This window comes from Caretta caretta, chromosome 6 (genome assembly GCF_965140235.1).
Source record: "Caretta caretta isolate rCarCar2 chromosome 6, rCarCar1.hap1, whole genome shotgun sequence".
NCBI classification, from domain to species: Eukaryota; Metazoa; Chordata; order Testudines; family Cheloniidae; genus Caretta; species Caretta caretta.
The window spans coordinates 4,444,164-4,471,954 of NC_134211.1; the positions used below are offsets into that span (position 1 = coordinate 4,444,164).

At 53.1% G+C, this 27,791-nt stretch overlaps 1 protein-coding gene across 1 annotated transcript; it reads left to right on the forward strand.

Moving 5' to 3' along the window:
• The first annotated feature begins 2,521 nt into the window (after positions 1–2,521).
• On the forward strand, positions 2,522–27,791 carry LOC142072454 (integrin alpha-D-like). The gene is made up of 28 exons (XM_075129190.1): positions 2,522–2,768; positions 9,222–9,336; positions 9,472–9,575; positions 9,851–9,917; positions 10,615–10,724; positions 11,174–11,304; positions 11,557–11,702; positions 12,076–12,229; positions 12,845–12,995; positions 15,119–15,267; positions 15,924–16,064; positions 16,362–16,568; positions 16,702–16,832; positions 19,285–19,442; positions 19,614–19,768; positions 19,934–20,065; positions 20,684–20,757; positions 21,018–21,159; positions 21,562–21,675; positions 22,222–22,301; positions 22,461–22,544; positions 22,823–22,901; positions 23,150–23,257; positions 23,500–23,583; positions 23,732–23,845; positions 24,061–24,153; positions 24,323–24,433; positions 27,291–27,791. The coding sequence occupies exons 1-28, from the start codon at positions 2,732–2,734 to the stop codon at positions 27,435–27,437; spliced, it is 3,318 nt and encodes a 1,105-aa protein (XP_074985291.1). The 5' UTR covers positions 2,522–2,731; the 3' UTR covers positions 27,438–27,791.

Sequence of the window (27,791 nt, forward strand, 5' to 3'; positions counted from 1 at the left end):
GAGTTTGCAGGGGTGGACGGTGAAGGTAAAGGTGATGGAGGCAGCTGGTGGCAATAAGAAACTGGAAGTTGGGTAAAGCAAGTTGGCGGTGACATGGGGGCGCAAGGGAAAGAGTTTTGGGACAAGGACTGCAGGGGGGAGCGGGCACAGATCTGCTCTGTCTGCAGCGCTATGAACGCCTGCATCGAGTCTGCTTGGCGCTCCATAATGCTTAGGAGCCGCTCCGTGGTTTCTTGCCGGCGGTCCGCATTCTCCTGGCGGAGCCTCCTTTCGCTCTCCCGCCACTCCTGGAATTTTTGATTTTCAGCAAGGGACTGCGGCATGACTTCATGCAGAAGATCCTCCTTGCTTCTTCATGGCCATTTCCTGAGGCTGTGTAGCCATTTGGCCATTGATAACAAGGATGGCCTGGGATCTCAAGGTTGCATCTGTGAGGCCAAAATGCGACATTTTACAGAGGCAGCATTGTTCACACTAGACAGGGCAATAATTTGGCTGATCTTAAAGACAAGCACAGTTCACACAATAGCACAAACTGCCTGTCCCAAGATGAGCGCACATAACCCACAAGAGCCCCAAAATGGTGAGTAACCACAAGGGCAGGGGAAACTGATTGTTCCAGGCAATACTGTCCTCTGGGGTCCTTTGTCTTGGGGAGAGCCAACAGGTGCAGGGGGCCCCTATACCCAACACTGTCCCCAAATTTTCCACAGGCTTGGTTCATCCCGGAAGATATCTTGCTGTTGAGGGTGACCTGGGAAGCAAGGGAGGGTCTTCTGCTACAATGCGGCTTCCACCCTGGCCCTTATGCGGCTTGTCTGTGTGCGGAAATGGTCCCCCCACCCCTCACGGCACAGTGGCATGGGTATGTTACCCTTACTGGGACAAGGAGCACAAGTAACTCTGCCAAGGAACCTGTGTAAATGGATTGCCCAGCTTCTGCATGAGACCTTCGATGAAGTCACTGAGGCCGATTACCGCGATGTGAGAGAGTACATCCATGCCCTATTCCACATCTAGGCATGCACACAGCCAAGCCTCTGCGCCAACAATCCACACCCAACAACTCCCTTCACAAAATCAAAGCCGCTTACCGGGCACCTCCTCTGCTGTTTCCTCTTCCCCAAGCACTGGATGCTGCCACTGGCTACCTTCCTCCTGGCTTGAAAACAGCTCCTGGCTGCATGCATCTAGGGATGGTGAGTCGTCCTCTGGCTCTGGGCACCTCTCTTCCTCATCACCCTCGCTCCCACTTTCCTCCTCATCCTGGCTCATTGCACTCTGGACTGGAACAGCCTCTGAAGTGTCCATGGTGCTTTTCGGAATGGAGGTGGGGTCGCCCCCAAGTATCGCGACCAGCTCTTTGTAGAACCGGCAGGTCGTGGGGAGCACCGGAGCGGCGGTTTGCCTCCTGCACCTTGTGGTAGGCGTTCCGCAGCTCCTTCACTTTAACCCTGCCCTGCACTGCGTCCCAGTCATGGCCCCTTTCGGTCATGGCCCTTGATATCTGCCCATAGGTAACGTAATTCCTGTGGCTGGAGCACAGCTGGGACTGGACAGCCTCCTCTCCCCAAATGCTGATGAGGTCCAGCACCTTGGCATCGCTCCATGCCAGGAATCGCCTGGCGGGTGGAGACATGGTCACCTGGAAAGATTCGCTGAGAGCACTCCACGGAAGGGGACTTTCAAATTTCCCAGAGCTGGTTGGTCACCTGAGGCCAGGGCAGTAGAGTTCAAAGTGATGACCAGAGTGGCTAGAACAGGCATTGTGGGACGTCTCCCGGAGGTCAGTCAGAGCGCAGTAATAGACCAGGGCGTCCACACTGGCATCGCAGTGCTCCAGCCCGGGTGCAGCAAGCTCTATGCCTCTTGGGCAGGTGGATTCCCAGGGCGCTCCAGCCGCGGGGTGCGAGCGCGCTACGTGCCTTGCCAGTGTGGACACCTCAGGCGTTATGGCGCCCGGGGACGATTTAATGAGCTCCAACTTGCTAGTGTAGACAAGACCTAGATCCTCTCCAGAGGAAAACTCACCAGGCTGCAGCATCCATAAAACAGGCATAGGAGGAGGCGGATGGGTGGATATTAAGACCCGGGGTGCTCCAAATTTTCAGGTGCCCCGCCCTATACAGCTGAATATTCTGTGTGTGCCCAAGGACGGCCCTGAGTTTGTGAGTGTGTCTGTTTAGCTGTGTGAATGTCTCACTGCAGTTGGTTTTCTAATTGTGTATCTGTTTTCTGTCTCAGTGTAGCTGTGTGTCTGACCAGTTGTCTGTCTGATGGTTGCGTGTGTGTTTGTTTCAGGATAGGTGTGTGTGTGCAGTGTTTTCCCCAAGTTTTGAAACTAGGGGGGTTTGAATTTACAAAGGGCAGAGAGGGAGGGGAGGGTGGAAAATGACTAGCTGACCACTAGCATGGAGGGGAAGCAGGAGGGGAGAGTTCAGGGGGGCGGAGTTTGGCCATTTTATTTGTTTTACATCTGCCTCCATACAGCTGTCTGTGTGTCTGACGAGTTGAGTGTTCAAGTGTCACTGACTTTTCCCCCGTCTTCTCCATTCTGCTCCCTCCCTATAACACCCTGAGTCCCCCCTCCACCCTGACAGTTTTTCTCTCTTTTCAGCTAGGACTTCTCTTTCCTCTGCATTCTGCTGCCTCCTCTCCAGGCACTGCCCTTGAACCTCACACCTCCTACAGGAGCATCCCCGTTCCATAGACAGCCCTCACCCAGCACAGGATGGACCCCTTGGCTCTGCTCCTCTACCTGTGCACAGGTAAGTGCCAGCCAGAGGGCCTGGGAAACGCTGGGCTCCTCCACATGGGTGCCCAGCGAGTACCCCTCTGGCAGGGGGATGGGAGCAGCTGGACGGTCGGGACTCCTGGGTCCTATCCCTGGCTGGCTCTGGGAGAGGAGTGGGGTCGGTGGGTTACAGCAGGAGGCCTGTGCATCAGGACTCCTGGGTTCTCTCCTCAGCTCTGGGAGGGGAATGGGGCTCTCGTGACTTGTGTGGGGGAGGGCTGGTAATCAGGACTCCTGGGTTCACTTTCCTCTCTGTTCTGTTCCCCCCAGACTCTCTGGGATGGGAGTGGGTCACAGGTGCCACTCCCTTTCTCTGTGGGACGTGTGTGCTCGGTAGGATGTGGGGGGTGTGGGGGAGGCAGGTTTGGGGAGAGTTCAGCAGGTCTGTAGTGGATGCAGTGTTTGCAATGGCTCAGTCCTTGTGTAAAACCACAGTCGCTTCCCCCTGCTTCAAGGTCACATCTCTGCTGTCTGTGAGGCCTGGACCCATCAGGGGAATGGAGGGGGGCAGACTTTGGGGTGGCTGAGGATGAGGGGGATGGGTTGGGAAGTGGGGAAAGACTGGGAGATGGGGCTTGAAAAGGGAGGAAGGGAAGAATGGGGGAGGCCACCTCAGCTCCTCCCCCACCCTCAGCTCCTTTGCCCCCAGACCCCACCCACCCAGCCCCACTTTGCCCCATATCTGCTCCTCCTATAGCGCTGGAGGGCCTTTACCACCTCCCAGGCCTGGAGGGGGCAACTCCAAGGGGATTCTCCTTCCCAGGCCTGGCCTTGCAGGGAGGGTGAGGGCAGAAGGGAGGAGAGCTCTGCATTAGGGGAGCTGGCTACGCTGTGCGTTAGGGATTCACTTTTGCCACTGATTGGCTGTTTGGTGTTTCTTGTGTGACATGAGTTTGGTGGGTCTCAGGTGTGGCTCCCATGGCACAAGCTTGCCAGGCCACCCTGCACTAATTGACAGACTCGGCAGAGACCAAGATCTGCCTGGGCCAAGTTGCTACCGGTGCAATGCTGTGGCCAATCCTTGGATACATAAGCAGGGGAATCTCGGGAAGGACTAGAGAGGTTATTTTCCCTCTGTATTTGGTCCTGGTGTGACCACTGCTGGACTCCTGTGGCCAGGTCTGGAGCCCACACTTCAAGAAGGATGTTGATAAATTCGAGAGGGTTCAGAGAACAGCCATGAGAATGACTGAAACATTAGAAAACCTGCCCAATAGACTCAAGGAGCTCAAGCTATCACTATTTAGATTAACGAAGTGAAGACTAAGGAGTGCTTATCTCTGTCTCTAAATACCTACCTGGGGAAAAATGTTTGATGATGGACTCTTCAGTGTAGCCCAGCGGTTCTCAACTAGGGGTCCACGGCCCACAGGGTGTCCGCGAGCCCTTTCAAGGAGGCTGCTGGGCCCTGCGGCAGAAGCCCCAATCACCGGTGCCCCACTGTGGGGCTGAAGCTGGGGGAGGCGCAATCCCTCCCCAGTCCCCACCACCTGGCCAAGTCAGAGGCGGGAAGCCAGAGCCCGGCAATGTGGGATAACTGCTGCTCTGGCTGGTGCATGGAGCAGGCAGCAGCAGCTGTCTTGCCTCTCCTGCTGGTGCCCTAGATTGAAGCTCCCAGCCTCCTCTGCTCCCGCAGTGGCAGCCGGTAAGAGCCCCCCAGCTCCGTGGCTGGCGGACCCCTCCGGGAACAGGGACCACAGGGGAGTCCTCCCAGCACAGTCCCTAATACCCCTCTCCTTACACCCTGAGCTATGTCCTCCCTGAATCCTGAGCTACCCCCGCTGCCCACACACAGCCCCAGCTACCCCCTCCCTTCACCCTGAGCTACCCACCCCCTTGCCCACATACGGACCCTACTTACCCTCTCCCTGCACCCTAAGCTGTTTTCAAACTTTTTGAGCTAAGCCCCCCAGCTTTGAGTTATAATTTTTGGTTGCCCCCCCAACCCAGACAGACTGGGTGGCCTGCTGAGGTGAGTCAGAAGGTGGAGGTATCACTCCTTTCCTGGAAACTGCTATGTGGGGCTTGAACCCCACTGTCTGTCCCCCCCAAATAGAAGTCAAACTACACCTATGCCCAAGGCCCCTTTGTCCCCCTGGACCCTGCAATTTTTATAGCGTGTCGAGGGGGGCCTCAGAGAGAAAAAGGTTGAGAACCCCTGGTCAAGCAGACAAAGGACTAACACAATCCAATGCCTTGGAAGTTGAAGCTTGACAAATTCAGACTGGAAATAAGACGTAACATTTTTAACAGCGAGAGTAATTAACCACTGCAACAATTTACCAAGGTTTGTGGTGGATTCCCTTGTTGGGATATAATATGTAAGATGATATATGCTATGGGGCCGAGTGTGACTGTTGTGTGTTTGAAACTGGAGTGCATGTCCTGCACTTTGGGAACCAAAGCAAGAACTTAAAGGTCAAGCAGTCAAAACCTATTTGAGGGGGAGGGATAGGTCAGTGGTTTGAGCATTGGCCTGCTAAACTCAGGGTTGTGAGTTCAATCCTCAAGGGGGCTATTTAGGGATCTGGGGCAAAAATTGGGGATTAGTCCTGCTTTGAGCAGGGGGTTGGACTAGATGACCTCCTGAGGTCCCTTCCAATCCTGAGATTCTATGATACCAAACAACTTTGTTATGTCCTTGAAAAAAATGAAGAATCAGCAGGTAAGGAAATAACACCAGTGGAACTGCTATAAAAATGTATAAATGCCTTGGATTGTGTCAGCCTGCCCAAAATTGTCCCTTTAAAACAAAGGGTAAAGGCCCAAAACAACAAAAACAAAAATCTAATAATGTCACAAAGTAAATTATAAATAAAAGCTTCACACATCTGCAATTTATAGTCTTTCAATAATCCAAAGCCCAGTTTATATATGGTGTGGTACTTGTAAACTCCTCGCACCTTGTAACTAAACTAAACCCTAACTAACCATCAAAATGTCTAACTACTGGGCTATGGTATAGTATGTTTGGGGTATAAATGTAAAGTAAATAAGATCCATTTTGACAGGTTTCAGAGTAACAGCCGTGTTAGTCTGTATTCGCAAAAAGAAAAGGAGTACTTGTGGCACCTTAGAGACTAACCGATGAAGTGAGCTGTAGCTCATGAAAGGTTATGCTCAAATAAATTGGTTAGTCTCTAAGGTGCCACAAGATCCATTTTGTAAGGCATAAAAAGTATTCATATATAGCAACACTGTCTGCCTGCTCCCCCATCCTGTAAAAAGGCCCCTGCTGAGGGTCTAACACCCTGAACTGGAAATTTTAAATCAAGACTGGATCTTTCCCTAAATGTTCCAGTCTGGTTCAAAGAGGCATTCATTCAGAGACACTCTCTGGCTTGTGTTACATAGGAAGTCAGACTAGATGCTCAAAGCAGTTCCTTCTGGAGTTATGGTCTGTAATTCTATGAAGGCTGCTCTGCCCCTGCTACCCTACAGAAAGTGTTCCCCGCCTCCTCTTATGAATCTGGGTCAGCAAGAGATAAATCAAGGGCTTCATTCACCAGTGCTAAATCCGTTCATGATAGTTAGTCTTCACTTGGGAGTTTCTGCTGCTATGCAAATGAATGCATGGTATGATGCACGTAAAATGGCCCTCAAGGACTAGAGAAAAGGGAAGCTTGAAGGATCTGGGAGTCAAGACTCCTGGGCTCTATCCCCAGCTCTGAGAGGGATGTGGAGTCTGGTGCTCAGTCTCAGAAAGGTTTTGGAGTAAATTTGCTGAGGCTACAGCTAATTACGGGAGTTTACAGAGGGTATTCGAGGCTATTAATGTTGGATGGCCAAGACATTACATATCAAGATGTTCCAAGCTGACATGCTCACAAGAGGACATGAAGGACACTTGGACATGGGGAAATGTAAGTGCAGAGCCGGAGAGATACGGTACTAGCCAGAAATGAACAATGAGAGAGAGAAATTGTTAAAATGTGTGAAACAGGCCCCCAGTGCCAACCTAAACAGAGTAAAAGAGGCTATATTGATAAGCGATGACCAGTTCAGGACATGGTCTAAAGTTGGTGTGGATCTATTTGCATACACAGGTGAAGACTATGTTTTGACACTGGATTATAATTCTCATTCACTGGAGGTTGTTTATTAGAAAATACAGTCACTTCTGGGGTGGGGCATAGGAGCTGTTTGTACAGTGATTCGCTCACCTGGCACTGAGATGTGGCCATTTGTTGGGTCTCTTTGGGAGGGCACTGGGGTATGTATGACTCTCCCTCTCCGTGCAGCATGTGTGCTTGGTAGGATGTGGGCCAGGGATGGGGTTGGTGGACAGGAAGTGGACGTGGTTGGCACGGACCTGCTATAAGGTCACCAGAGGTTCCTCCTGCTTCAAAGTCACGTCAGCTCTGTCTGTGAGGCTGGGACCTCGCAGGGCATGGGGGAGGGCAGACTTTGTGGTGATTGAGAATAAGGATGACAGACTTGGGGTTTTGAGGCACACTGGGAGACAAGGCCTAAGAAGGGGAAATTGGGGGAGCCTGCCCCCGCTCTCCCAGCACCCCCTTTTGTCCAGCCAGCCCCACAATTTTCCAACCCCACACACCAGCCCCACAATTCTGCACCCGACCTTGCCCCACATTTGCTCCTCCTGCAAATCTGGAGGGTCTGGTGGCTACAGTTTTAAGCTTAGCAGAGTGACAGTCACCTCTGTTACTTGCTTCAAACTGAGAGCCTCTAGGAACACATAGAGACCGAAGGTAATGACCATGTATAATTCACCAGTACAAGGTCTAGTCTATTTTTAAGTTTTATTAAAGTTAGTTATGATTACCCACGCATATAGAAATTCTATACAGACCTACACACAATTTACAAATATAGTTATACTCACATCCTTGACAATAGTGTTAGGGTCTGATGGGTCTCTCATGGCTTGATCATCAGTAGAGGGATGGTTCCTGCTGGAGTCTCCCAGAGGGAGCTCAGTTTTCTCATTCTGGGCATCCCCTTTTTATACTGTGATTCTGTCTACACCTACATTCTGCATGTGTCCATAAAAGTGTCCACCCTCTTTTCCCTTATTGGTCTGTCTCCCCTGGAAACTTAATGAACCCCAATTTTCTATAGGCTGGGTAAGTTCCCTTTATTCTCATTAGCATTAGCGCACAAGCTGTATCCCATGGTTAAGACACATGTCTGAGACAGATGCGCCTTTATGGTATTTTTATGATCTAATATTTATCTTCTGGGTAATTTTGCAAAATACTGTCACTTGGTGCCTCTTTTCCCATAATCTTATGGCACTGGATTATTTTTCAGTCACTTATGTCATCATTTCTTGTCTCCAGGGCCTAAACTAGCTAAACTAAAGTCTTTCAGGCTTTAACCTACAGGTTCTTACGTTTCAGCTTGTCTTAGTCATAGCTAGTACTTGGTTCGGTATTAAGAGGAATTATACTTTTATAATCCTACAAATTAACTCTAGTTAATGAATATATCTATGATATAACATAATCACAATGTCATACAATAAATGAATAATAACTAAAACCACTGGCTACATGGCCATATAGTCTATCAATCTATGAAGACTGATCTGTCCCTTCTGTCCCTACAGGAAGTGCATCCGCTATGGATCAGCATCAGGAAAGCGGATGGAGATAAATCTAGGACTTCCTTCGCCAGCGCTGAATCCACTCATGATTAGGGCCCTGCCAAATTCACCGTCATGAAAAACATATCACAGACTGTGAAATCTGGTCTTTTATGTGCTTTTACCTAATCCTATACAGATTTCACAGGGGAGACCAGTATTTCTCAAACTGGGGGTCCTGACCCAAAAGGATGTTGCAGGGGAGTCACAGGGTTATTTTAGGGGAGTCACAGTAGTGCCACCCTTACTTCTGTGCTGCCTTCAGAGCTGGGCGGCCAGAGAGGAATGGCTGTTGGCCAAGCACCCAGCTCTGAAGGCAGTGCCCCGCCGGCAGCAGAGCAGGAGTAAGGGTACAGTGCCATAGCCCTCCCCCAATAACCTTTTGATCCCCCACTCCCACGGCTCCTTTTGCGTGAGGACCCCTCCAATTACAACACTGTGAAATTTCAGATTTAAAGAACTGAAATCATGAGATTTATGATTTTTAAAATCCTGTGACCATGAAATTGACCAAAATGGACTCTGAATTTGGTAGCGCTCTACTAATGAAATTTATATTTAAATGGGAGTGTCTGGCACTATGCAATGAATGTGGGGAATGATTTGCATAAAATAGCCCTTGAGGGCTAGACAGCCGGGAGCAGGTGGTGAGGAGCTGGGAGTCAGGAGGCCTGCGTTCTATCCCTGGCTTTGGGAGAGGAGTGGGATTTGGTGGGTTAGAGTAGCGGGCTAGAATTCAGTCCCATAGCCAGAAAGCCCCAGGCACTGGCCTGGTCTCCATCTGGGAAGCTCTAACTGGAGACTGTTTAACCCCTGCAGTGCTGGCCCCGAGCCATGGATTCAGCGTGGACGTGGAGGGACCCATCACCTTCCAGGAGGCAGCTGAGGGGTTTGGGCAGAGCGTGGTGCAGTTCGGGAATGCCAGTGCCGGGGGGTAAGGGCTGGACATGGGACCCCACGTGACTTGTGCCCAACACTGAGGGGCATGTCCGGCTGGGCTGCCTCCCCTGGGCCTCAGTCCCCTGGGTGTGTGGGGCATCCCCTGACCCCCCATACCTTTTCCCTGCAGGCTGATTGTTGGGGGCATGCTGCAGACAGGAAACGTGAACGAAACCGGCAAAGTCTACAAGTGCAACCCTGGATCCGGACGCTGCCAGGAGATCCCCATCCAGAGTAGGGGCACCCTGTGTTGTGGGGTGCAGCAATAGGATTGGGATGGGAGCCAGGACTCCTGGGTTCTGTCCCCAGCTCTGAGAGGGAAGGGGGGTCTAGTGGGTTAAAGCGGGGGGAAAGGGGGGCTGGGAGCTAGGACTCCTGGGTTCTATCCCCAAATGTGGGGGGGGTCTAGTGGTTAGAGCTGAGAGTCAGGAATTCTTGGTTCTTTCCTCCGTTCTGGGACAGGAATGGAGTTTATTTGCTCAGCCTGGTGTGCATCTCTCTCCTGTCAGGGTCCCCGGATGCCATGAACATGTCCCTCAGTTTGTCTCTGGCTGTCCAAGGCTCCCAGTTCCTGGTAGGTACCACACCTAGGGGAAATGGGTGGTGGGAGTGGGGTCCGACATTTTCTCCCTCATCATTCCAGGGGACAGGTTCCCCCCCCCGAAACCCCACTACTCATGGATGGTAGTAACTGGGCGGTGTCAGCATGACTGCAGCAACGGTGCAGAGGTGACAACTGGGTGACGTCCCCATGACTACATGATAACTGTGTGAGGGCTGTTGGTAATTGCTGTAACTGGAGGGGTGGTACAACGATGCAGTGGGGAATGGTGGTAGCCAGGTATCCTCCCTTTGGCTACAGTGATTGTGAGGTGATGTTATGAGGGATGGAGGCAACTGGCTGATGTTGCCATGGTGACAGTGACTGTGTGCTGAGGTATCAGGAAACGTTGTAACCGGGTTGCTGTCATGGTGACAGTGACTGTACTTGGACATGTCAGGGAGCATGGCAAGTGGTTGACATTGCCATGGCAACAGTGACTGGACACTGCTATAGCAGGGAGTGTGGTAAGCAGATGATGCCCCCGTGCGTCTCCTCTGTCTCCTCTCAGAGTTAGGTCCCGACGTCCTGTCTGCCCCAAGGGGGTCCCTGCCCTGGCAGGGCCTTTCCCTGCATATCCCGGGGGCGGGGGGGAAGGGATCAGGCCCCAGGCTCTCTTCCCCACCCTCACTGCTCTGTTGAGAGGGGAACCTACTGACCCCCTGCCTTTTCGTGCCCCGTGGTGCACCGGGCCTGTGGGGAGAACATGTACGTCAGTCACTGCTGCTTCCCTCTGCAGCAGAGCTTCTGGCAACTCCAGCGCATCCTGGACACGCAGCCAGGTAAGCGGTGACCCGGGGGTGTGTATGGGGAGGACTTACACCCTCGGTTCCCGGGTGGGTACAAGGGCCGTGGGGAGGTGGAGGGGAGATGGGTCTAGAAAGGCCCAGGGTCTGATATGGGTTGGGATACCAGGCTAGGTGGGCCCATTGGTTTGATTCAGGATGTCAGTAGGAGCTGGGAGTCAGGACTCCTGGGTTCTGTCCCAGCTCTGGGAGGGGGAAGGGTGTATTTTTTTCATCCCAGTGCATGTCATGGTCTACTCTCAGGACCCCTCCATGGCAGGGGCAGGATGGTATTGTGACAGAGGGGCTGAGGGGTCTGATCGGGGTAGCCAGCAGGGGGCGGGATATCCGGTTAGATGCGCCCATTGGTCTGGTCTAGCTCTTTCTGTTGGGTTTCCCATGTTTGTGGAGTTGAGTCAGGACGTACTTCATTCCTGCCCTCTCAGAGTGCCCCAGACATGTCACAGACATAGCGCTCCTTGTCGACAGTTCGGGAAGCATCGTACCTGAGGACTTTGGAAAAATGAAGACTTTTCTTGCTGAAATCATGAAGCGTTTCCGCAGCATCGACACGCAGGTAATGGGCAGAAGCTGAACCCTGACTACGTACCCAGCACAGTCAGTGCTGACCTCAATGCCCCAGTGCAGCGCTAGGGGGCTCTGTGCTGCAGGGGGAGCAGTAAAGGATTTTGCATCCAAAATCAGGAAAAAATTCCAACAGAACCACTACGTCCCGACTGCCTCAGCCCTTATCTGAGTCCGACTCCTGCTTTTCTTACCCTCCACCCCGGGGTTGTTTTTCTCTCTTCTCCCCTGCCTCCCCTTGCAGTTCGCCCTCATGCAGTACTCCAATAAATTTCAATTGCACTTCGACTTCATGGAGTACAGGAGAAGTCATGACCCCGATCACCTAGTCTGGAGGATTGAGCGGCTTCATGGAACGACGTACACGGCCACAGCCATCCGGAAAGTCGTGTAGGTATTGCCTTCCTCCCCGTGCTGACTCCACAGGGAATGGGCTACAAGGACATGCAAGCTAAGGGATATCCCCTGGGTTCTATCCCCAGCTGTGGGAGGGGACTGGGGACTAGTAGGTTAAAGTGGGGTGGGGATGCTGGGAGCCAGGACTTTGAGGTTCGATTGCCAACTCTGAGCCTCTGTTGTGTTGTGACTTTAAGCAAGGCACGTCCCTGCCCTATGCCTCAGTTTCCCCATCAGTAAAATGGGGACATGATGGTGACCTCCTTGTAAAGGACTTTGAGATCTGTAATGCCAAAGCAGTGGACAAGCGCTACATTTTATTACATATCAATAACCCTCCCATGCATTCCCCACTCCCCTTTTCCAGGCAGGAGCTGTTCACCTCTGGGAAAGGCGCTCGGGATAAGGCCACCAAGGTTCTCATTGTGATCACAGATGGGCAGAAATACAACGACCCGCTTTCTTATTCAGATGCCATCCCCGAGGCTGAGAGAGCTGGAATCATCCGCTACGCCATCGGGGTGAGCCGTGGCTGCGCGGAGAACTAGTAGGGATCTGAGCCCATGTCTAGGTTCCCACCAGATAAGGGAGAAGAACTGACCCTGGGTTGTAATTGGGTCAACGTGTGACGTTATAGGAGAGCTGGAGCTCCTCTGTTGTTCAGGTTGAGCAGAGCTTTCTAGTTAAAGGTTGGGTTTTCTGACTGCCCTGCGGTTCACGTGCTGACTCAGATTGTCATAAAGTTTGGTTTGCCTCATGGCGATGCAGGTTAAGATTAGTGGTCTAAATTTGAACAAGGGGTTTCTGAGATATAGCCCCCCCGTTAAACTCACCCCTCACTACGCCCTGGAGATTGAGCCATGCTGGGCCCCAGAGAGCTGACAATCCCCATGGCAAGGAGACCCCTGTGCCCTGCTGCTAGTACAACTGACACAACTCGGTGCTGAAATGAGGCAGGCTCCATAACTCCAGGCTCCAGCGGCCCCCCACTCACCGGAGGAGCACATGGCGCTGGCTGAGCCATGCCTCTAGAGGGCCCAGCAGAGCTCGGGGCGGGTGGGTGTTGGTCCAGGGCTCTCGGCTGTGACTGATGCCAATGCCCTGGTCTCCCCTGTACCTCCCTCTACTCCATGAAGGTCGGTGAGGCCTTCTCCAGTGATACTGCCCAACAGGAGCTCCAGGAGATCGCCTCTCAGCCCACCAATGAGCATGTCTTCCTGGTAGACAATTTCGATGTCCTCCAGGGCATCCAGAACCAGCTGCAGGAGAAGATCTTCACCTGCAAAGGTAACAGAGCTGGGGCAGGGGCCACAGGGGCCCTGGGGCTTTAGAATGGGTTTTCAAGGTCGAGATGGCCATCATATTGGGTTGCATTAGTAGGAGCATTGGCAGCAGATCAAAGGAACTAATGATTCCCCTCTATTTGGCACTTGTGAGGCCACATCTGGAGTATTGTGTCCAGTTTTGGGCCCCCCACTACAGAAAGGACGTGGGGAAATTGGAAAGAGTCCAGCGGAGGTCAACAAAAATGGTTAGGAGGCTGGGGCACATGACTTACGAGCAGAGGCTGAGGGGATGGGGTTATTTAGTCTGCAGAAGAGATGAGTGAGGAGGGATTTGACAGCAGCCTTCAACTACCTGAAGGGGGGTTCCAAAGAGGATGGAGCTCGGCTGTTCTCAGTGCTGGCAGATGACAGAACAAGGAGCAATGGTCTCAAGTTGCCGTGCGGGAGGTCTAGGTTGGATATTAGGAAACATTCTTTCACTAGGAGGGAGGTGAAGCACTGGAATGGGTTACCTAGGGAGGTGGTGGAATCTCCATGTTTAGAGGTTTGTAAGGCCCGGCTTGACAAATCCCTGGCTGGGATGGTTTAGTTGGTATTGGTCCTGCTTTGAGCAGGGGGTTGGACTAGATGGCCTCCTGAGGTCTCTTCCAACTCTAATCTTCTATGATTCTGTGGGACAGGGAGCTGCTGGGAATCCAGAGCTGGGAGTGGTGAGAGCCTCTGAGTAGTACAGTGGGATATACCTATATGGGAGCAGTGGGAAGCTGAGTTTTATCAACATACCCAGAACCTCTGGGGACATGAATGATGCGTCCCTCAGTAAGAACAAACCCAAAGATTTCCCCTTACCTATTTAAACAGCCCCTGTTCCTCACCCCAGAGGTGGCTGCCTCTTCGTTCTGAGAAAGGGATCTCTGTGTAGCACTGTTTATGACACCTTGACACCCCAATATTCACCACTGTCATGTAATTAGGATATTTTTTGTACAAAGTATGTCTTGTGAGGGATTATTCTAAAAGTCTTGGTCTGCTAAAGATTAATCTCATTGGATTGTATGTGTTATCTTTCTATGTGAAGTTATGAAGTTTGGCTACATATGTGCTACTGAAACATGTGGCGAGGTTCACAACACCCACAAGCAGCCTTTCAGGTACAACAGTAAGAAGGCCAAAGAGTGTTAATGGCTTATTGAGGAAATGCACATAAGCACATGGATTACCCCAGGAACTGGGTACAATACAAACCTCTCAGAGATAGCACTACACAATGGGAACTGTTTGTCCCAAGTCACAGAAAAAGAGCTTTCCAGTGAGTGGGAAGAAGATATAAAAAGTGGACAATGATATCATGGGGGACATCACTCTCCCTACAACATTACACCTGGAAATATCTGAGGGGCAAGGATTGAACTGTGGGAAGTGATGGTCCCAGGGTAGAGGAATTTTTAGCCTGAGTATGAAAACCTGGGAAAGCCAAGGCAACTTGTGCCTTAAGAATGTGCTGCCTGTTTATCTCTTTGGGTGAGAATCTACTTATTTGTATCCTACCTATCTAGTGTGTTATGATCAGTTTGCAGGTTTTATTTATTTATTCAAGTAATCTGCTTTGTTCTGTTTGCTTTCCCTTATAATCACTTACAATTAACCTTTTGTAGTGAATAAAGTTATTTCTTGTTTATAGTATAACCCAGTTTGTGCAATTCATACCGGGGGGTGAGGGGTGGGGGTAAAAGTAGCTGTGCACATCTCTCTCCACATTGAGGGAGAGGGTGAATTTTTAGGAGCTTGCACTGTGCAGATCTCTCTGTACAGTGTAAGACAGTATTGTTTCGAGTTTATTGCCCAAAAGGGTGTGTACGTGAGTTCCAGGTGAGTCCTCTCACATAGAGCTGACTTCAGTCTGTGTCTGCAGCTGGGTGTGGCCCTATTTGTGTGTGTGTGCTGCACAAGACTGGAGAGCCTAATTCAGCAAAACAGGGAGACGGAATCCAGGCTGGTGAAGCAGGAGAGGCTCAGTGAAAACCCAGTACATCAAGTGGCATCCCAGACGGGGTGGTCCAACCCGTCAAACTGTTGTATGGCTGTTTCCCATGTCACCTCCCCATGTCTCTCTTTTCCTTTGAGGTTATTCATCTCAGGTCATCACAGCCAGTGGGCAGAGCACCTACATGGTCGGGATCCCTCACTGCCAACGCACTGGCAAAGTCATCCTGTTCAGCCAAGATACCAGGGGTGGGGAATGGACACCCAGATCAGAGCTGTTGGGAGAGCAGGTATGGGGAGTGTTACAGGTAATGTGGATTGTGGGTGTGAAAGAAGGAGAGCACTGGAGGAAGCCTGTAAGCTTTTGACATGGTGCAATATTTGTGTTTGGCTTCACCTTCAGGAACGATTCGGTCAGAGAGCCTCAGGAAGGGGTAAACTTGACTGGTTTAGAGAACTGCACCACAGCTTACATTCAGCATCTCTCCCATAATCCACTTCTGTTACCTTCACTTACAGTCTAGACGGAACTCATAAGGTGGATACAGACAGAGGCCCAGACCCACCAAGGGACTTAGGCATTGTGATGCTGCATGGAGGCACCTGCCTCTGCCCGTGATCGATGAATGGGGGGAGGGGAGAGAGAGACACGGGCACTCTTCACCTACCCCACATGTTGAGTCTCATCCAATAGGCATGCTCAGAGCTGCCAAGATATTCACAAACCAGCTGGAGGAGACAAAGAGAGGATTCCCTTACAGCCTAGGGGTTAGAGTCCTCACCTAGGACACAGGTGACCCATGGTTCAAATCCCTGCTTTGCCTTCTTAAGAAGAAGGATTTAACCATTGGGACTGAATCCTTATCCCCAGAGGGTGGGAAGGGTTTCAGTGGGAGAAGAAGCAGGAGTTGACTAAATTGAGGGGGTGGCTTATCTGCCTCTCCAGATTGGCTCATATTTCGGGTGTACACTGTGCACTGTGGACCTCAACAGAGATGGGAACACGGACCTGGTTCTAATTGGAGCCCCCATGTACCATACACCCCTGAATGGAGGACGGGTCTATATCTGCCCGATCGACTTGCTGGTAAGAAAGAGGAGCGCAGCACTGGGGAAGATGGGTGGCCTGGGGTTCTTGTTTGCCTGGACTGCCGTGATGCTGTGACAATTAGTATTGCAGTAGGGGGCATGGTGCTTCAGGAAGCGGGGTAGAGGCTCAGTAGGGGGCACTCTTCCCTCCCAGTCAGTTCTGGCCCCAGTGCCCCAGAGTTGGGGGTAGGGCACACTGTGCTGCAGAGAGGAAAAGGAGCTTGCTAGGGATCACTCTCTGATGACAGCAAGTGCTGATCCTTTCTCCATGTGTCTTTTTGGATTGGGCCTGCAGGGGACGACGATGTTCTGCAACAAGACACTACATGGGCAGATGGGGGAAGTGTCTGGGCGCTTCGGGGCCAGCATGTCTGAAATCGGGGACATCAGCGGGGACGGACACACAGATGTGGCCATTGGGGCTCCCATGGAGAATGACAATCATGGGGCCTTGTACATCTTCCATGGGGAAAAGGGAGGTCTCAGTCCCCAGTACAGACAGGTGAGCCCAGCTCCTGCGGGGACGGGTCAGTACACAGCCCTGAAGGGACACCATGGGGCCCACAGCCCCTTAGTGCCCATTATACAGTGTACTCACCCCTTCTGCATCCCTTATTGCTCTCTCTGCCCCACAGCGCATCGAGGGGTCACGGTTTCCCAGCAGGCTGCACTACTTTGGCCAGGCCGTCAGTGGTGGGACAGATCTGACGGGGGATGGACTGCCGGACATCGCAGTGGGGGCACAAGGGCAGGTCCTGCTGCTGAGGTAAATAACGTTGCACTGCTCCAAACGACAATCTCAGGCCTTGTCTACGCTAAAGCATATTTTTGATATAAATTATTCCAACGATCTGAAAGTGTAACAATTTCATCCCTATTCCATGTCCACACTGCGGTCCTTGTGTCAGCAGAGCGCATCCACACTTGGTACAGTCGCACTGAGAGTGAGAGCAGTGCACTGCGGGTACCTATCTCAGTGTGCGACTCGCCACATTCCACAGCTGGGTGTTATGTGATGGTGGAGTGGATCACAGTGCATCATGGGTATGGAATCAATGTCCCATGATGCAATTCTTTCCGTCACAGCAGTCTATGGGCTTTTGACTGCATTCTGTGGCATTTTTCAATGGTTCTTGTTTACTGTGAGCCTGCCATCTCCGTCTGAAAAGATGGATCCTGCACTGATCTGTACTGTTGTGATAACTACTGCGAACAAATCGTGGATGGTCATGCAGTATATCATGAGCTCCCAATCTGAACAGGAACTAGAGATGCCTGACATGCTGTGTGCCATGGAAAGAAACAACACAGATTACTTTTGGCATTCATGGAGCAGCTGAACACAGTGGACTGTTGCTTTTGAGCTTGGGAAACAAGCACTGATTGGTGGGATCACACTGTTATGCAGCTCTGAGATGACGAGCAGTGGGTGCAGAACTTTCGGAGGCAGAAAACCACCTTCCTGGGACTGTGTACGGAGCTCACCCCAGCCCTGCAGTGCAAGGACACCAAAGTGAGAGCTGCCCTCTTGGTGGAGAAGTGCATGGCAATTGCAGTGTGGAAGCTGGTGACCCTGGACTGCTACGAGTTGGTTGTGAATCAGTTTGAAGTCGTGAAGTCGATTGCAGGGGCTGCGTTAATGCAAGTACGCAGGGCCATAATTGAATCTTGCTATGAAGGACCACGACTCTTGGCAATGTACGTGAAATAGTGAATGGCTTTGTAGAAATGGGATTCCATAACTGCGGAAGGGTAATAGATGGAACGCATATTCCAATTTTGGCCCTGGACCATCTTGTGATGGAGTACATCAACAGAAAGGGGTACTTCTCCATGTTATTTCAGGCACCTGTAGATCACTGTGAGTGTTTTGCTGACATCAGTATGGGGTGGTCTGCGAAGGTGCATGACGTGCGCATCTTCAGGAGCACCAGCCTGCACAGAAAGCTGCAAGCAGGGACTTTCTTTCCAGACCAAAAGATTCCAGTGGGGGATGTTGAAATGCCCATCGTGATCCTGCTAGACCCAGCGTATCCCTTACTCCCATGGCTCATGGAGCTTTAAATGGGAAACCTGGACCGCAGCAAGGAGCTCTTCAACAGCAGGCTGAGTAGATGCAGAGTGACTGTGGAATGTGCCTTTGGCACATTAAAAGCAGGCTGGCGATGCCTATAGGGAAGGTTAGATCTTAGTGAGGAAAACCATTCCAATGGTCAGAGCTGCCTGTGGGGCTAAGGGTGAAAAGCTTGCCTGGGGTGGAGTGCTGAGCCAGATCACCCGGCGGCTGATTTTGAGCAGCCAGAAACCATGGCTACTGGAGGGGCACAATGAGGGCTATTCGAAACAGGGAGGCTTTGAGGCAACATTTTGAGAATGAGAACCAGTAATCTGCCACGCTTCATTAAGCTCAGTTATCTGTAGTGTAGACCAGGATGCACACAGTAGCAATACATTGTGTGTGTGTGTGTGTGTGTGTGTGTGTGTGTGTGTGTGTCTGTCTGTCTGTCTGTACTGGAGAAAGGCACAATGATCGCTTTGCTGCAGGGCCAGCGAGTTGCATGAGCCCGTGGTGCTCGAGCTCCAGGAATATTCCGGGCCTGGGGGCCTGGCTCCACTAAAGTTTGGGTCCGAGTTCCATCGCTGCCCCCACATGCCTCCCCAGTTCCTCTCCCGCCCTTGCTCCTCGTGGCTGAGGTGGCTGAGGTGGGGCTGAGGGCAGGGGAGTGCTGGTGCAGGGGTGGTGGTGTTCAGGGCACTGTGGATTTGTGCGTGAGGGTGCCGGACATCACGTGTCCAGGGAGTGTGGTGGTGGGGGGCTGTGTGGCACCCCAAACCCCCTCCTACTCCCAAACTCCCTCCCAGAACTGGCACCCCCTCCTGAACCCATACGCTCTGCCCCAGCCCAGAGCCCACACCCAGCACCCAAACTCCCTTCCAGAGCCTTAGGCAGGTATGTGTGTGTGGCGGGGTGGGGGTGGGGGAGGACAGGACTTAGACCTGTTCTGGGCACCACCAAAAATTATACAAACCTGCTGCCCCTGCTTGGCTGCTCCCTTCTCTGCCCCCCGGCATCTCCTCTAGTAGAGCTCTATATCCATAACTTGTCTCCATGGGGAGCTGTGAGCACCTCCAGGCTGGGTGGGAGGCTCAGGGGAGGGAGGGGTCCTGGCCCCATTGCAGAGAGCAGCTGGGTGATGGTTCTGTTCCCCCCATGGCAGGTCCCGGCCGGTGCTCAGAGTCGGGGTCTCCATCAGCTTCCAGCCCCCCACGATCCCAACCTCGGCCTTCGACTGCCAGGGGCAGGAGCAGCTCAACACAGAGGCCAGCAAGGCAGAGGTCTGCTTTACCATCACTAAGAGCACCATGGACAGCCTAGGTCAGGCCATACCCCCCCACCCCCCATTCCCTTGCACTCTGAGCCAGCCAGTTCCCTGCCCTGGAGCTGGACTGGAGCTAGTGCCCCGTAGAGGGGAAAGGCCCCGTGTCCCATTTCCCCTTGAGGTTCCCACTCTGTCTCTCTCTGTCCCTCATTTCCCCTCCCCCGTAGGTGACAGGATCTCCAGCACCATCCAGTACAGCCTGGCCCTGGACCCCGGGAGGACTAATATCCGAGTCACCTTCGACTTCACCAGCCCTGTCCTGAGCAGGGAGCTGCAGCTCGGCATCGAGACGAGATGTGAGACGTACCGGATAACATTTCCTGTGAGTGTGGGAGAGTCCTAATTTCTTTCCCTCCCACTGTGTCTGCCCCTCCAACTCTGCCCCTCGCTCCCAAATCACCCAGAGAACAAAATCTCTCCGGGTCCCACCCAGTGCCCAGCCCCCCATTACCCTTCAGGGGCCCGACATGTCTCTCTGTCTCCCCAGCTCTGCCCAGAGGACACCCTGACCCCCATCACCCTGCATCTCAACTACACCCTGACGGGGGATCCCATCACTGCTGCCAGCCGCCTCAGACCCATCCTGAGTGAGGACTCTGCACTGGTGTCTGCAGGCTTGGTAAGGTGCCAGAGCCGGGCCTCGCGGTGGGTCTGCTGCAGGGATCGAACCAGTGACGTTGGCATTCCAAAGCGAGAGACTGCAAAGTTCAGAGCCAGCAGCAGCTTCCTAAACCCCTTCCAGAGTGCAGGCACTGGGGGGCGACAGAGACGGAGGCCGAGTTTGCCTTGGCTACAGACCTGTCTCCGCTGGGTGGGAACATTCCAACTTCTCCTCAAAGTTCCCAAAATTTCTGTCCAAAAACCAAAATATTTTTGGCTAAAAACATGATTTTTGCTGAAAATTTTTCAAAACTTATTTTGGCCAGAGCCCCTTAGAGGGGAAAGGCCCCACGCTCTGTTCCCCATCCCCCCGTGAGCCAGGCAGGCCCCCTGCCCTGGCACCCCTAGAACTGTGATACTTTTTCTGGCCAGAGCCGGGAGGGGAAGGGGGAGGAGGGGTTTGGGTGAGTGGGTGGGTGGCAAGGACAGGGCTGATGATGGGTTCAGCTGTCCCCTGTGCAGGGGACTGGGAGGTGCTGGGATAACTGGAGGGCCACTGGGTCCCTGCAGTGTCGCTCTGGCAGATGGTGCTGCAGCCCTCTCCCCATTGACCCCTGCCCTCCTGGCCTCCCCCCAGCTCCTGTTTCAGAAAGACTGCGGCACGGATGGCCGCTGCGATGACCAGTTAGGAGTCTCCTTCAATTTCTCTGGGTAAGTCACAGAATCCTCCCCACAAAAACACCCGCCATGGGAGGACCCGTCCAGCTTGATCACAGTTTGGATTTCCAGTGCTGATGGATCCTGGGTGGGGGGCACTGCTGTGGTGAAGATTGCAGCACTGGGGTCCCTGGCTGGGCACTGTTTCAGGAAGCTCGCAGCACTGCGGTCCCTGGCTGGGCACTGCTAGAGGAAGTTCACAGAGCAGCCAGGGCTCTGCCCTGAGGAAGCTCACCCCTTTGTCTCCCCCTTAGCTTGAGCACCCTGGTGGTGGGCATTAGCCCTGAACTCAACATCACCGTCTCCATCGAGAACCGCGGGGAGAATTCCTACAGCACCACGGTGCGGTTCTTCTACCCGGCCGCGCTGTCCTACCGCCGGGTCCTGCTGCTCCAGGTACCCCAACACACCAGGCATGAGGGGCAGGCTCTGCAGTGGGGAGCCGTGCTGCAGAGAGTGGGCAGGGGACTTGGCAGGGGATGCTGCTCTGCAGGGAGCAGGTGGGGGGCTCAGCAGGGGGCACCGTGCAGGAGGGAGTGGGCTGGGAACTCAGTCTGGAGTGTCGTGCTGCAGGGAGTGGGTGAGGGCTTGGCAGGTGGTGTCGTGATGCAAGGAGAGGGCAGGGGGCTCAGCAGCGGGCACTGTGCTGCAGGGAGTGGTCAGGGCATCAGCAGGGGGCGCTGTGCCGCAGGGAGCGGGTAGGGGGCTCAGCACGGGGTTCTGTGCTCCAGGGAGGAGATGGGGGACTCAGCAGGGGTCTGTGGCCCTCTGTCTCACTGGCTGGTCCCCTGTGCTCAGTCTAACAGGAGGCCCCTGGCCATTAAGTGCAGCTTGGCGGAGGGCTCAGAGGAACAATCTCAAAGGAACAGCACCTGCCACATCAACCTCCCCATCTTCTGGAGCGGGGCCGAGGTAGGGACGGGCCCTGGCCTGTGGACTCCCCAGGGGTGAGCCCAGCTGGGAGCAGAGAGGGGCAGTTCCCAGGAGTCAGCCCAGCCCGTGACAAGCGATGTGCTGGGGAAAGTGCCCCGGGGAGCCCAGAGAATCAGTGCAAATAGAGCCCTGAAATCACTCCAGGGCTGGGGTCCGGCCCTGCCGGGGCTGGAAGCCAAGGGCCAGACTTGGGGGGCTGGAAATCAGGCTTCACTGGTGGAGAAAAAAACAAAGGGAGGGGCTGTTTGACCTCATTTGGGGTCTTTAAAATGACGGTGAATGGGGTGTTGCCATGGCATGGAGCCGGCTGAGATCTCTGGACCTCAAACCAGGTTAACGTTGTTTAATGTTGGACAGGGACAGGGTCATGTAAACACCATTTGCCGCTCTGGGACCATTTGTTCTAAGTTCATACAAAAGCCCCCCACCGTCCTCCGTGCCTGCCCCGCCCCCGCAGTCTCTGGCAGTTTCCCAGGCCCTGAGTCCACTGGCTCTCTCACCCCCCCACCCCGGTGTGTTTTCCAGGCCATCTTTGTTGCCACTTTCGCTGTCTCCTCTGAGGCTGACCTGGGGGACAGGCTGCAGATCACGGCCACTGCCAGCAGGTGAGGGGGGCCATGCAGGGCCAGGGGTGGGGTGGGGGGGCAGTGGGAATGGGCCGTGCATGGAGCAGGACGATGCAGAGGCCTGTGGTGCAGCCTCCCTGCACAGTTAACTGGCTCCATCTCCTCACATCTCTCCCCTTTGCCCTCCCCTCCCCACAGTGACAATGGTGGCCCCATCACCGAGCGCATGATTCACCGGGCGGAGCTGCCGGTCAAGTACGGCATCTTCATCATCCTCACCAGGTAGGTCCGTGCGGAGACAGAGGGGAGAGCGCCCCCTGCTGGGCCCCCTGTTCCCTGCAGCACAGCGCCCCCTGTTGAGCTCGTCCCTGAAGCACAGTGTCCCTTGCACCGCACGGGGTTATAGATGCCAGCGCTGACTGCAAGGGGAGAGCGCCCCCGACTGAGTCCTTTCTTGCAGCACAGCGCCCCCTTCTGGACATGGCACCCCACCGCCACTCTCCAGCCCCATCCATCACACTCCCGTCTCTCTCCTTCCTTCCGTCCTTTTCCTCCCCCAGCCTCGAGGAGTCGACCAAGTACGTCAACTTCTCTGTCGAGGACGCAGGGACAAGTATGCCAGTGACACATGGGTACGAGGTGAGGCCGGCGGCACAGAGTGCGAGGGGGGAGATGGGGCAAGAGGGAGGGAGTGGAACTGCCTGAGTCAGATTTAGTGGCTTAGAGCACAGAGAGATGAAGGTGGGGGTAGGCAGGGAGCCAGGACTCCTGGGTTCTATCCCCAGCTCTGGCAGGGGAGTGGGGTCTGAGGGTCAGAGCAGGGGCTGGGGATCAGGGCTCCTGGGTTCTCTTCCTGCAGTGCCCTGTAGCGAGTCTGTTTCTTTCAGGTCAAGAACCTGCGGCAGCGAAGCGTCCCCATCTCGGTCACGTTCCAGTTCCCCGTGGAGCTGAGCGGGGTCCGGGTGTGGGACGCCTCTGAGGTCGTCCCCTCCAAGGTACCTGCCTCTCCCTGCCCTTGTGTGTGTGAGATGGGCCCAGTGACGCCGGCTCGGCCCTACAGCGTCCCCTGCTGGGACAGGCTGCCTGAGGGAGAACGACCTTCCCCAGCCCCTGAGCCAGCCCCTGAGCCAGCCAGTCCTGTGTGCTGGTGCCAGATTGGTGCTGGTGCCCCCTGGAGGGGAAAGGCCCCATGTCCCATTCCCACCCCCATTAACACCGTGTCTCTCTCCCTCCCCAGCCCGAGCTGGCTCAGTGCACCAGTGAGGCTGAAATGCCGGGTTCGAAGGACTTTGTGAAGCAGATGAGCGAGCGCCCCCTGCTGGTGAGTATGGACCGGTGCGGATCCCAGCCGCTCTTCTCCCTCTGCACTAGCTCAGACAGCAAGTGCTATAGATAGACCCAGACCCTCATGGCCATGCTGAGCCCCTGCACACCCCCTGCCTCACCTGGCGATATCCTTCTGCACCCAGGACTGCTCCGTGGCCACCTGTAAGAAGATCCGGTGCAGAATCGCCTCCCTGGAAATGCGGCAACCGCTGGAGTTTATGATCAAAGGGAACGTCAGCTTCCAGTGGGTCTCCCAGGTATGAGAGCTTCCTCTGCCTCTCAGCAACAGGCGAGGGATCCCCCCCATGTGAACAGCCCCTGAGCCCCTCCCCAGAGCTGGCTGCATCTCTGTGCTGGGCAAGTGATTGCTCCGATGTGAACAGCCTGTAAATTGCTCTGGGTCCCACTGGGACAATGCTCCGGGCTGGTTTGTGCCATTTCTGGTCAGGGACGGAGAATTTCTCTGTTCCAGACTCAGCAGCAGAAAGTGAGTCTGGTGAGCGAGGCCCAGATTGAATACGAGGAGAAGAAATACACCCAGAAGGAGGGATTCGTCCAGCGCCAGGTACCAGAGTGACTGTGCCCGGGATAGAGAGAGCATCAGCTAGTGGGGGAGCCAGGACTCCTGGGTCCTGTCCCTGCTCTGGGAGGAAGTGAGGTCTGGGGATTTAGAGCAGGGGCGGGTGATGGTGCCAGGACTCCTGGGACCCCATCTCACACCTCCTCTCCCCCAGGTGCAGACGTTGGTGGAGCGCTCCGAGGTCTATAACTACCTGCCCATCATCGTGGGCAGCAGCGTGGGGGGCCTGATCCTGCTGGCTCTCATCACCGCAGCCCTCTACAAGGTGAGGGGGGCAGGGTTTGGACCCCTCCCCCACCGCCAATCACCCTGGGGGTGGGGCCTGTGGTTCTCCCAGCTGGTGGAGAAGGGGCAAGGGTCTTTCCTTCAGAGGTTCCCACAGCCTGTCCCTCCTCCTCCTCGACCATGGGCCAGTGTGTGTCTGGCTCTCACCATTTCCCCCGGCTGTCTCCTTCCAGTTCGGCTTCTTCAAGCGCCAGTACAAGCAGATGATGGAGGACGCTGTGGAGGGCGAGGGGCCTCGCCTGACCCAGATTGCAACCGCTGGCAACCCCCCTGCTTCCGATGCCCCAAAACAATACCCCCCCCCCATGCGCTCCCCTAGATGGGTCACAGAACCCCCAAATTTTAATTGCTGAAGCTGGGCACCCTCACTCTGCCCCCCTCCTTGTCCCCCTTCCCCCACAGGCATGAGTTGCCAATGTTAGCACCCCCCCCCGGCTTTGCCTCCCTCTGGGTTACTCCAGATCCACCCCCGCCCCCTTATGTTTGCCACCTCCAAGACGCAGAAAGACCGGCCACTGCCCATCCCCAACCAACAAAAGAGGTCCGAGTGCCAACTCGAGCTAATTGTAACTCAAATTAGGCTGGGCAGAATTCTATGAACCTTTTTATCATTTTAGTGGTGCACACTGCGGATACGTTCACAGGCATTTTTTTTAGAATTCTATTGATTTACATTTTGATGTGGAAAATTGTGGGTTTAAGCTTCCCACCCCCATTTTTATCAATTTAAATGATCCCGGTTGTGGGAATTTGTGTGTATCGGGGGTCAGGCCATATGTGATGGTCAGACTGTTATTTAATGTCAGTAGAGGTTGAGATTCAGAAAGGTAAAGCTTTATATCGATGCTTGAAAGGACTGGATTTTTATTTGTAAATGTTGAATTCATCACACACAGGCAAACTGCTGACAAAATATTTCTATCACGAATAATCAAAAATTTCCACTTGAGAACATATCAGAGTTTGATTTAAGGCTATATATTTTGACACAAGATGTTAATATTTTGTGTTTGAATAGTTATAAAATGTGACCTTTTAAAATCAACATTTGTTGTCTTTACAGAATTTGGGTTTGATTCCCCCCCGCCCCCAGTAATTTTCCACAACTGAAAATTTAAATGAATAAAAATAAAAAAAATTTGCTCAGAAATAAACAGGACTGTCCATGGAAATTATTTTAAAAAAGAATTCTGCCAAGCCTATTTATAACATTTAAAAACACAAATTGTCAACATCACATGTCAAATTGTACAATGTAATTATCCTGAAAGCAGCCCCAGTGACACCCACATGGCCACACGTTTTCTACACAATAAGGTGGGACACTAGAAAGTTCTCCAGGAACAGCTTTCTTTCTTTGTCTAGCTGCATGTTTTGATTGTGATCGACGGAAACCTTTTCCCTTGGTTTCGGGGGGTGCGCGGTAAAACTGATATTTGCTGACAATTACCACTAAAAATCTCATTGTCCCAAGCTAAAACGTGGAGTAAGCGGGCAACAAAAATGACCCCCAAAACCCCCAAACCTCTATATAGGTTTTCCTATGCTCTCTTAGGGAATGACAGATCCTCAGAGTGGCATTCTCCTGCCCTGGTGAGATACTAACAAATACATAAAGGATGAATGGCGCTTCCCTTTGGGGAATAGAAGAGATGTTCAGTGGTGAACAGGGGTGAGGCTCTGGCCCTTTTCCCCACAGCTGTGACCACAGCTGTTCTTTCTGCCACGTAACTCAGGGAGCCCTTGCCTTGCTCATCATGAGCCCCCACACCTGGCGCCTCACAGGAGCTACAGCCCGGGAGGGAGCCTTCCCCCCAGCGTCCCCTCCCAGGAGACCCTGCCTCTCCCACCTTGCACCTACCCCTCCCTGTTGGTGAGCTGTGAATGAAGCTCACTACCTGGCGCTGAGAGGAGCTGCCGTGGTTCGGCAGGCTGAGTAGGGCCAGCTGCGCTCCCAGCCACATGTCTTGCATGGTAGATACAAATTCACTGCACGGGTGGCTGTCCATACTCACGTCTGGCAGAGGGACATCAAACCCCCATATGATAAATTTTTTCACTGGCAACAGGCAAGGCAGGACAAAAACCGGGCAGGCCAATTAAAAATCATGCAGGAGGCAACACTATGTGGGACGCTCCAGATCCATATCCTGATGCCCCTTGCTGAACTTGAAACCTCCCACCCAGAGCATCCCTGGCAGGGCTGGGAGCCAGGACTCCTGGATTCTATCCCAGGAGCTGTGGAAGGGAGTGGGGTCTAGTGGGTTAGGGCAGGAGGCCTGCTTTTGGCCAGCATCAGAGCCACGCTTGGCACAAGAGTGGCCCATCCTCGGCCAGCATCTGAGCTGCGCTTGGCATAACGGGGGCCCTGATCTCAGTTGGGGCCTTGAGGTGCTACTGGGTTACTTCCAATAAAACCAAGCTTTCAAAGTCATTCGCCTGCCTTGTCTGAAGTCTCAGGTCACTTCAAGCAATCTCTCAATACTGTGTTTGTGGGAGTGAAAGGGGCTGTGCTGTCCAAGCTTCCACACCACACAAGGAAATGAAATCACTTTTAAAACTGATTGAAAAGGAAAAAATAAATGTCTCTGTCCCACAGGTTTAGCCTGAGGAACTCCCTGCCACATGTAGTAATGAGGCTGGGACCAAATACGTTCCTGTATTCACACCCTACATACTATTGTAATAATCTTTGTACAAAGTATGCCTTGTGAGGTATAATTTGAAAACTCACAAGTTGTTGATTGTCCTGATAAGATATGTGTCTCAACATTGTATGTAAAGTTTTATAAGATTTCCCTGTATGATATTACTGACCCGTGTTCCCAACTCCACAGCCTTGCTCACGCAGAAGATGGCAACCAGGTGTGGTCTCGAGAAAGGAATGTGCCTCCCTGAATTTGCATTTAATCAGTAAATCGTCTTCAAGAAGAAGGGAAACAAAGGAAGCTCAAAGGTGTGAGGAAGAGCCAGCTTCCACATAAACTCTGTGTGTCCTAGTCCGCAGCTGGAAATGTTTTTCAAGAGTGGGACTGAAACTATAAAAAGGAGGGACAACCCCTCCTTTCCTGCCCATGGCATTCACTACACCTGAAGAGAGAAAGGAAGCATTCACTGGATGCTGAGGAAGAGGGTCTGATGTACACAGTTTGATCTGGAAGGCAGCTGAAAGCATGTGGTGAGAAACTTTGCTTGAAGAGGATATAATTTAAGTTAGGCACTAGTAAACGTTTCATCTTTATTTTCTTTGTAACCATTTCTGACTTTTATTCCTCATTAGTTGGATTCACTTAAAATCTCTCATTGTAGTTAATAAACTTGTTTTATTGTTTTATCTA

Excerpts from the sequence above, each read along its gene's own strand:
- LOC142072454 (XM_075129190.1), top strand. The coding sequence starts at position 2,732 with ATGGACCCCTTGGCTCTGCTCCTCTACCTGTGCACAG. Across the intron at positions 15,268-15,923 it reads CAGAGCTGTTGGGAGAGCAG|ATTGGCTCATATTTCGGGTG; the intron begins GTATGGGGAGTG and ends CTGCCTCTCCAG. Across the intron at positions 22,902-23,149 it reads CAGTGACACATGGGTACGAG|GTCAAGAACCTGCGGCAGCG; the intron begins GTGAGGCCGGCG and ends TGTTTCTTTCAG.